The 10,660-nt window shown below is 40.6% G+C and overlaps 1 protein-coding gene across 3 annotated transcripts in view; it reads left to right on the top strand.

The window, feature by feature from the left end:
* kcnh3 (potassium voltage-gated channel, subfamily H (eag-related), member 3) overlaps window positions 1-10,660 on the top strand; it is a 122,591-nt gene that overhangs the window by 106,385 nt on the left and 5,546 nt on the right. For 2 of the 3 annotated variants that reach the window (XM_077579540.1, XM_077579541.1), the window contains exons 11-14: window positions 2,933-3,147; window positions 8,941-9,200; window positions 9,656-9,756; window positions 9,849-9,901. In XM_077579540.1, the coding sequence (XP_077435666.1) occupies window positions 2,933-3,147; window positions 8,941-9,200; window positions 9,656-9,756; window positions 9,849-9,901 (629 nt within the window). Of the gene's footprint in view, window positions 1-2,932; window positions 3,148-8,940; window positions 9,201-9,370; window positions 9,619-9,655; window positions 9,757-9,848; window positions 9,902-10,660 lie in introns of those variants that run through there. The other variant, XM_077579542.1, reaches the window with a different exon arrangement.

A 10,660-nucleotide genomic window follows, 5' to 3' on the forward strand; every position in this document is an offset into this window, starting at 1 on the left:
AATAATAAATAAATTGATGTGCGTACAGTATGTTTGAAATTGTATAATTTTGGCTGTCCATTCACACACAAAATACATTTGACTTCATTTCTCAAGCCTGTGTCCTTTGTATAACAACACTAGATATCTCTAATGTGGCCATTTATCGCATTTGTATTTATTATTTGTAAAAAAAAAAATAATAATCTTATTTTTTGGGTGTTTATGTTCAGATGTGATATTTGTGTGTCTTTTTCTGATTCAGTCCACACCTCTGATTCCTCATTTGTTTCACTCATTGTATTTGTGTCTTTTTGGGGAATGACTTTCTAAATAGCTCTCACACAGACACTCACATGCAGACTCGCCGACATCACACACCACCCCATAAGTGTACACAGATTCTATGAAATGTGTGTATTTTTGGTATTTAACAAGTTTAAATACATATGTTTAAACATGTAGAGGGGTAAGTCTTTTTTTATTTTTTTATTTTCATTTAGTTGTAATATCATGGCTTTTTAATCTTGAGTGGGCCTAGAATGTACCCCCTGCAATTAACGGGTTCATTGTTGATTAGTTGATTAATGGCTCGAAGGGACACCTGTAATGAGGGTTAATGGCCAAATCCTGAACCCCAAAGCAGACTACCAATATTGAGCAATTTACAGAGTGTTTTATAAACAAAGAAGAAAGAAAAAGAGAAAAAAATGATGAAAAGTAACGACAAATGGTTAATGCAAATAATCAATAAACAGCAGGAAATTAACCAATGAAGATTGATGTAGCCACAGCCGAACAGAATCTTAAATACACAAGTTACGAAAACAGAATGACATACATTGATGGGTGTAAAACAGGAAGGTCGGAAAACATAAGTGACTAAGCACATAAGCAAACAACAAGCAAACAACTAGCAAATGGTGGCTTAAAAACCCGGTTGATTGTCATCGTATCAACTGTGTGCAAGAAGCTCCTCCCATCCACACTCTCCCAGGCGACAGGGGAAATACAACACAACGCAACTCAGCAACACACAGTTAACAGGATCATGACAAAAGCACAATTTGGAGAACACAATGCAATTTCAGTACAAAAGTAATACATTACATGAAGAGGTTGTAATTCACAAAATATATTATGCATTACACACACACATACATAAAAAGACACATCGAGTCTGCAAAGTGTCACTTTGGGAGCTCCGTCTGCGGCTCAGTTGAACGTTTTGCAGAAATTATTAACGGCAGATTTCCCCAAAGCTGCTGGCGGTCGTTGTCAACTGGGCCGCCGCTCATCATCTGTGCTGCACGGAGCGTTCGAGGGGAGGAAAGGGGGAGGCACAAACACAGATGGGGAGAAGGGCATGTACAAGATGTTTGTGCCATGGTTTGATTTCTTCTCTACTTCTCAACCCTCTTCATCCCTCCTTCCCTTCCTCCCTCCCTCCAATGCCCTCATGTCAATCTGGCACCATCCCTACCTCCATTTCCTCCCCCTCACCTAACTTTCTTTCACCCCCACCCTGCTTCTTCTTCTCCACATGCCATCTCCCTTCTTTTCTTTTTTTTTATTCCTGCCACGATCCTCTTCTCTGCAGTAGCAATTCTGATTCTATGCACACATAGAGTAATATACACGAATGGATGATGACTATTAGTGTTATCTTTATTTCCATTGCACCAATGTTACTTTCCATCCATCCATTCGCCATCTTTTCTTCCACAAGCCACATACCTTCCTTCCATCCATCATCGACCAATCTTAAAATACATACTGCCAAGCTCGCCATCCATCCATCCTTCCATCCATCCTCTTTAGCCATCCTTTGTTCATCTGTTCATCCATCCATCATCATCCATCCATTTATCCATCCTCATTAGCCATCTGCTGTTTATCCAACCATCCATCCTCTTTAGCTATCTGCTCGTCACCCATCCATCCATCCATCCATCCATTCACTCAAAAATCCTCTCTAGTCAACCTCCTTACATCCATCGATCCTCTTTTGCATCTGTTGTCCGTCTGTTCATCCATAAATTCGTCCCTCCTCTTTTATTACCTGCTGCTCATCTGTTCATCCATCCATCCATTTAGTCAAATTGCATCTATTCGTTCTACCATCCATCTCTCTGCCTGACCATCATCCATCCAATCATGTTTTTTTTTTTAAATAACCCATATTGGGTTATTTTTAGCCCAGCAGTTTTAAAAGTGCACTATTCTCTTTAGCATCTATCATACATCTCCCCTCTTTATCCATCTTCCATACGTGCATTCATCAATCAGTCTTTTAACCATCAATCCATCCATCCATCTCCATCATCCATCCTTTCCTCCATCCATCCATTCTCTTTAGACAGCTTCCATTCAGATGTCTTTATTATCCTCTAGCCATCTTCAGTCCACCTATCAAATATCTTCAGCATTTTCCATCCATCATTCTTCTTTAGCCATCTGCCATCGATTAATTGATCCATTTGTCCTATTTAGCATCCATCTTCAGACTTTTCCATCCACCCTCTTTCGCCATCTTCCATCCATCCTTCCATCTGTCGCTGAGCATTTGCCAACAATCTATCCATTCCTTCCATTTATCCCCATAAGCCATCCAGCCACTCATCCATTCATACTCTTTAATGACAATATAGGGTGACCAGATTTTCAAAATTAAAAACCGGAACACTACAAATTCACTGAAATCAAATATACAATCATTTCTCACCAGGATGTATTTCTAACAAATGTAATCACTAGTCAATCTGATGACCGGTGGTGGTATTATTACTTTAGCTAATGCTAAAATCTGTTTTGGTTGAAAGTTACTGCAGTCACCTATATCCAAACGTTTTTGCTCGTTCTCAATGATTGTACATCTATCTTAAGATAAATATGAGTACCGTATTTCGTAAACGTAATGATGTTAGAATAAAACTTGGGTGTGTTTATGCAGGTAAAGGAGATCTGATTGGATCCGACTCACTCACCAAGGAGCAAGTGATCAAGACCAACGCCAACGTCAAGGCGCTGACCTATTGCGACCTGCAGTACATCAGCCTGAAGGGCCTCCGAGAAGTGTTGCGACTGTACCCAGAGTATGCCCAGAAGTTCATCAGCGAGATCCAACATGACCTCACCTACAACTTGCGTGAGGGCCATGGCTCAGATGTGAGTTGTCATTTTTTAATGCCACGCATCTGCATGAACTTTTCATTGCATCGTAATGAGCACACTCGACAAGATGTATTACTGTGTATCTATACATTGATATAATTACATCCTTCTTTCCTGATAACCAAATGTTTCTCTGATTAGACCAGCTTACTCTTACATGCCAAAAATATATGCGTTAAATTCATTGAAGGTTTTTTAGCCTGTGCATAGTTGTTAGTGCGAGTGTGAATGGTTGGCTTCTGTGTGTGCCAAAGCGAGCTGGGATAGGCTCCAGCTCACATGGGATGCAAGTGAAAATATAGAAAATGGATGGATGTAGCTTACATCAAGCTGATTTGCATTTCGTAGTACTAACTCAAATATACATCAGGTCGGATGGTGAGCAAAAATATGCCTTCACAGCATTCTGTGTGTAATGCATATGGATGTGTTCACATACCTTCATGTGCAAAATGAAAGCCTGAGGGGATGCTTACCTTTAGAGCAGCTCTCACGCATGAAGGCTATGCATGACCTGGCTAATGTGAATTTAGTACACATGCACTGGGATGTTTACACCACAGTGTGCACTCATACAAACACTAACAGTGCAGTGGCGGGTGCTGCAGCAGCAGTGGGAGCCCAGAATAGCTCAGTGCTGCTGTTTGAAGCCGTTCTGCTGCTAAAAATAGCGCAGGGAGATGAAGGGGGGAAGCACGGGTTCTCCCTGACTGGCTGTGTCCCCTGCAGCTGCTGCTAAGATTGGATCAGGCCGGATAAAAATAACCCAGCCAGTCAAGGAGGGGGAGGAGGATGACTATGGCTGGCTTCGCCTCTTCCTCTCCCACTGCAGTATTTTTTTTTTTACCGCAGAGTCCAAGTGTGCAAGTGTGCTGACATAAGAAAAGTTTTATGCACGAGGAGGACGCTTGAGGAGCATGTGTTTGGGTAACAAGCCTCCATGTTGCTTGTTCATGGTGGTAGAGCAAATCTGGCTATTAATACAACAGCAACAAATAGCAGAACGGCAAACATGCGCTACTAGCCACACTATTGGTATACCTTCAGATGGATGGATGCATGGGTGCATGAAAAATGATTGAATAGGTTAATGGATGAATGGATAGATGAGGTCATGGATGGTCATGGATGGATGGATGTGGGCTGAGTGACAGTTACGTTTAATGGATGAATGATGGATCCGTACTTAGACGAGTGGAGGAATGGATGGGAATTTGAGGGGATGTATGGATGTATGTATGTATGGATGGATGGATGGATGGATGGATGAATGGATAGATGGGGTCATGGATGGTCATAGATGGATTGATGTGGGCTGAGTGACAGTTACGTTTAATGGATGAATGATGGATCCATACTTAGACGAGTGGATTTATGGATGGATGGATGAATGGATGAATAGATAGATGGATGGATGGATGAATAAATGGATGGGTGAGATTATGGATAGATGGAAGCTGGATGGATGGATCAATGATGAGTGTTTAGGATGATTGATGTTGGATGGATATTTAGATGGATGGGTGAGTATATAGGCAGATGGATGGATGGATTAATAGATGGATAAGTGAGTGTATGGATGAATGGATGGATGGATCAATGATGAGTGTTTAAGATAATTGATGTTGGATGGATATTTAGGGGAGTGATTGGATGGATGGATAAGTAGATGGGTGACTGTATGGGCAGATGGATGGATGGGTGAGTGAGTGAATGGATGGATGGATGGATTAATAGATGGATAAGTGAGTGGATGGATGGATGGATGGATGTATCAATGATGAGTGTTTAGGATGATTGATGTTGGATGAATGTTTAGATGAGTGATGGACGGATGGATGGATGTGTGAGTGTATAGGCGGATGGATGGATGAATGATGAGTGTTTAGGATGATTGATGTTGGATGGATATTTAGATGAGTGATGGATGGATTAATAGATGAAAGGGTGAGCATATAGGTGGATGAATGGATGGATGAATGGGTGGATGGATGAATGATGAGTGTTTAGGATGATTGATGTTGGGTGGATATTTAGATGAATGATGGATGGGTGGATGGATGATAGATGGATTAATAGATGGATGGGTGAGTGTATAGGTGGATGCATGGATGATGGATGGATGAATGGATGAGTGTTTAGGTTGGCTGGATATTTATATAGGCGAAGGAATGGATGGATGTGTGGGTCGTTACATGGGTGGATGAGGACGAATGGGCAGATGGATCAGTTGATGGATATTTAGGCATGATGAATTGATAAACAGGTGGGTGGATGGATGAATCAATCAATTGTCATATGGAAAGATAGATACATTAATCAACGAATTAATGGATAAATTTTTGGGTAGACGGACTGATAAACAGACTGCTCAACACCATATTTGTTTGTATTGGATGTCATTATATTATACAGGTGTACAGTAGCAAATATTGTGGCCAGCGAGTGTAGTTATGAATAGGAGGCCGAATGTAGACTTGTGTGTTGTTGAGAACATGTCATGCATACTACATGACTGATTAACACCGACCTCGCATCACGTGGCGTACGCCTGCTCTCACTAGGGAAGTCAAGGGCGAGCACTTGTATTGATAAGTGCTGTATATGCAGAGGCACGTGCACTTCCATTTCGGAGCACGCATTCCTGCTACAATCACACACACAGACACGAGTGGCGCGGCAAACTTGGGCACTTGATGATCACGCCCCCACATCGCACATGCGGGGTCTCTTTGGATGCCTCTGGAGCCGCCAGCTAAGAATAGAACAGCAGGAGCTAAAAATAAATAACACTGCCACCCGAGGAAGATGAGAGGGAGGCAGGGGGCGTTGAACAAGAGGATGCTGAGCAAGCAAAGATGTGGGATGAAGAGGGAGAAAGATGCAAATTGGAAATCTGTCTGCACAATGAGACATGAAACCAAGTCATTATTATTAGTCATTGCTTATGTTTTTATACTTTAAGAGATCTCGTCCTTTCATTGTGAATGAATAATTAATCCTGCACTGTAGTAACGCTTTGAACATAGATTTTTCTTAGCAATACAATGGCCACCTGAACAGACAAGTACAAATATTTGTGTCCCTCTCAATACTAGTACTGCATTTGTCACTATTTAATTTAACTGTTGATGTCTTTATTTTTTATATATATATTATTATTTGTGGTATTTTGTATTTTGTGTTTTGCAAGGTTTTAATGTGACTAGAAATATATATACTATATATATCTCTTGATTCATTTACATTTTCTTCGTTAATTTTACACACACAATTGTTATATGTATTGCAAGGGAAAGCTGGAAATAATAGTATTTTGCTTTAAATAACATAAAAGTGTGGCGGCTATTAACCTCAAATGACACACAACATACACTCATTCCCGGGCCACATCTGTCATGTTTAATGAGGCATCTAACAAAACAAAACAAAAACCAAAAAAAAGACAAAGAGAGAAGTCAATTGAGTTACGCTAATTAGCCTAGCGTGAGCCTGGGGGTGAAACTCTTCATTTCCCAGTTGGCATTCACTCCGCCACCCAGCAGCTTTTAAGTACTGACTGAAAGAATGAGATCATTGAGGAGAACAAGGGGAATGGGTGAGGGTCTACTTAACTAGCCCTTCTAACATCACTGGCTCGCTACTGCTGTTTGAGGTTAGGGGTTGGAATTGGTGCTTTCATAGGATTTAAAATTGAATTTAAATTATTTTCTCTCATATCTGAAGCATGTAATCTGAACATGCCCAGAGCATAAGTGAACTAAACCAACTAAGCAGCCGCTTGGGGCCCTCTGGCCACTAGGGGGCATCCAATAAGTGTAGAACCACTGGTGGTCCGCGGGCTCCCTTTAGTGGTATGTGTAAGAAACACTAGTAAATGTTCAAACTATGCGTAATGTTATAGTGGCTTCAACTTGTTTCAAATCCAGTATAGTACATTTGTTAAGTATCACTTTCATAAACAATACATTTGCCTTTAATCATTTCGAAATGTTTGATTTAAAAAAATTAGGTACATTACTATTTGACCTTCATGTGCAATAGTTTATTTTGATCATTATGAAAGTACAATTTTATTTATATTTAAGCACAATGGTAATGTGCAAAATATACCGAATAGTGGCTAGCAAAAATATTAAATGTGCTTATTAGAAATTAAATCTCTGCCCCATTTTTTTGTAAACTATTTGTATATTTTATTATTTTCTATTTTTTTTAATTGTATTTATTAACAAACCTGCGAAATCTAATTAGATCTGTTTTTCTTTCTTTTTTTTAATAATAAATGTATTTTTTTTGGGGGGGGTGATCATCCTCAATTATGATTGTTAAAGAATATGGTTATTATTGAGGGTTATAATTTGCAGAAGTTCAGCTAAAAACAGATAATCGGTCCATTCATTTACCTTAAAAGCCTAGTATGGTGCAATTCAGTTAGACACTACAATAAAAGCATTATTGTAAAAGTTAAAAGCACGATAAATATTATCGTTGTAAAGGTAGCATTGTGCAAGTGTACCTAATAATGCGGCTGACGAGTGTAAACGAGTCGAATATCCACGTCAGAACAAAAGGTAAGGCAGATCTTGTGCTTCACCTCCTGGTAAAAGAAGGTACTGTACTTACATGTTGTTTACCAGCCAGAGTTGAGAGGTCACGGCAGTTTCGTTCCAGAATATGGAGGTATGGCGGTAAATATTGTAAATATTTGTATGAAAAACACTTTTAGGCCATAAAAATTAAACAATGCAACAAAAGAACAAAAGTAGGTACAACACAAAGCGTGTTTTCTTCCGCCATTTTCTGTGATCAACCAATCAGAGGAAGGGAAAATGGTGATGTCATTAAGCATAATAGTGTTAGCAGTGTAAACATGGGCCAATGTACGGAAGCGTATTGCTGCCACACCAAGAAAAAATAAAGAACTATATCACGTTTTAACATGACATATATTATGTTAAAACATGAAACTTGTCATGTAAAAATGGGAAAATTATCATGTAAAAATGTTAAACTTATAATATAAAAAACGTGAAAATGATCATGTAAAAACGTGAAACTTATCATGTAAAAACGTGAAAATTATGTAAAAACATGAAAAATTGCTTTGAAGCAGTAGTAGCAGAGGAACCGCGCGTCTGCAAAATGGATACCGCAGTTAATTTAAACGATTTGATTAAGTTCTATTTCATGCTTGGTTTAAGACATGGCGAGATTTTACAATTGCTAAGCACAGTTGATGGCGTTGTAATAAGTATGCGTACTCTCAGATGGAATTTAAAGTGCATGGGACTGTACAGGAGGAAGAATCATTCGGACCCGCTGGAGGTAGCGTCATTTATCCTGGATCAGCTGGAGGGGCACGGACAGCTCCACGGCTACGAGCTCCACTACATATACTGCATCCAAGCCGGTTATGTTGTGACCCAAAGTACTGTGAGACATCTGTTGAAGTTTTTAGACCCTTGTGGTGTTAAGCAAAGGCGGAGAAATCGCCTGATTTAACCTTGGGCCTGATTTTATGTGGCATGTCAACTCGTATGGCAAACTAAAGCCTTTCAATGATAATTTTACATGATAATTTTCACGTTTTTACATGAAAAGTCTAATGTTTTAACATAATATTTATCATGTTAAAACATAAAACTTATCATGTAAAAACATGAAAATCATGTTAAAAAGGGCTCTTGTCTTTTTTTCCCTTGTATTTGTTATCGAAGAGTATAGACTTGTCGCTTTTTTAATCAAACTACTAACCGTGTCTGTGTGTGTGCGTGCGTGTGTCAGTCTGACTGGGAGAGTAACGGTGGCCTGGTGAAGAAGCTGCCCTCCATCCGAGAGGACGAGGAAGGTGGCGACGAGGAGCAGAACTTGGTGTCCCGCGCGCCCCGCTCGCCTCTGCGCCTCAGCCGAGGGCTCAACTCGCCACTGCGTTCCCCTTTGCTGACCCCCAGGCTCTTCCACGCCCCCGCCGAGCAGTCCCGCCCCATCACCCTGCAGATACCTGTGGTCAGCTTTGCAGGCGCGCCTGCAGAGCTCAGCCCCAGGTAAGCACGATTATATGGAGAGCTGTTAGGTAGAGGAGGTGCTCGGTACCACCGCCTTGACAAATCAGCCAGGTCCAAACCAACCACATCAATCTTGGTTTTAAAATAATTTATTCATCAGTCTGTTATCATGTTGGGCTACAATGTGATGTCCTCACTTTCTCTGCCAGGCAGCACTATTGATGCCGAATTCTGAATACCTCCCCGTTGGGTGTCAGCAGTTAAACAGCCAGAGAAAGAGAAAGGGCCTGACTGATTGAGCAAGATTAAAATTCCGGCCAGTAATCAGGCGTCTTGCATCAGGAGCTCATTCACAGCGAGCTGGACCAGCAGAGATGTAATCAGGCCTTACAAAACCAACATCAGCGACTTCAAATTGGGGTCACTCAGCTGCTGCTGCGATGTCAATGTGCCTCTGCAGAATCATAAAACCCTAGCGTGCACTTTTTGCATAGGTTTGTGGACGGCATCGAGACGGAAAACAATTCCATGTCGTCCCAGAAGTTTGAGTTCAGTCCCAGCATGTCACCTGCAGCCTCGCCATCCCCTTATACAGGTAACGTGCACCTAAGTCACCCCCAAGTGAGGTTTCACATTCTTAACAGTGTGCACGTGTATCAATGTGTGCGTATGCGTGTTTTTGTGCAGGCAATCGAGAGTCGTCTGAGATCAAGCAGAGTGTGTACAAGTTGACAGAGGAGGTGAGTTGTTACTGCTTTGATGCATGTTTACGTCGGTGGTCTATTAGCAGATTCTATTTTAATATATCACATACCACAATATTACAGCAGTTCACCATTAGGCCCTTAGAAAGCTCCAAGTAACTATATGAGTACAGAGTAGCCATATGCATTATTTGTAGTCCTTCAAAACAACCTTAGCTGCTTCAGTATGCATTTCATCATCTAGCAACTCGGCCAAAACATTTCAGATGAATGACGCAACTCGAAGAAGTCTTATGATTTAATCATCAATGAGTATATATTCATGAATTGTGCTCTCTATGGAAAAGCAAAAATCATTCAGAAAATGGACCATCCATTGATAACATAGAAAAGTCTAGAAAGCCTACGGAAAAGTTTTCCTTTTCCTTTTTAATAGCTGACTTCAACTTCCATGAGCCCTCAAGGTATCCTGGCCAACAGTAGGGTGTTAGTTTTTATTTTTGCTTTAGTCAAGTCAATCCATTTGCATTGTCATACAAGCTAGCTAGCAGCCTAGCACTAAGCTAACATGTCGTCTCTGGTCCAAGTGTCCAATCTCCCTTTGAATGCTGCTGTGATGGCGTGAGAGGCCATCAGTGAAGTAACAAAAACATTGATATACTGCCTAGCTGGGTTTTATTGACTGACTACAACGGTTGAATTTAATGCTCATTAGGCCGCCAAATATTCCCATACAAACACAAATGAACATAGAATTCTTCCACGCAAACTTGTGCAACCCTGACGTATATACGT

This window comes from Vanacampus margaritifer, chromosome 11, assembly GCF_051991255.1.
Source record: "Vanacampus margaritifer isolate UIUO_Vmar chromosome 11, RoL_Vmar_1.0, whole genome shotgun sequence".
Lineage (NCBI taxonomy): Eukaryota > Metazoa > Chordata > Actinopteri > Syngnathiformes > Syngnathidae > Vanacampus > Vanacampus margaritifer.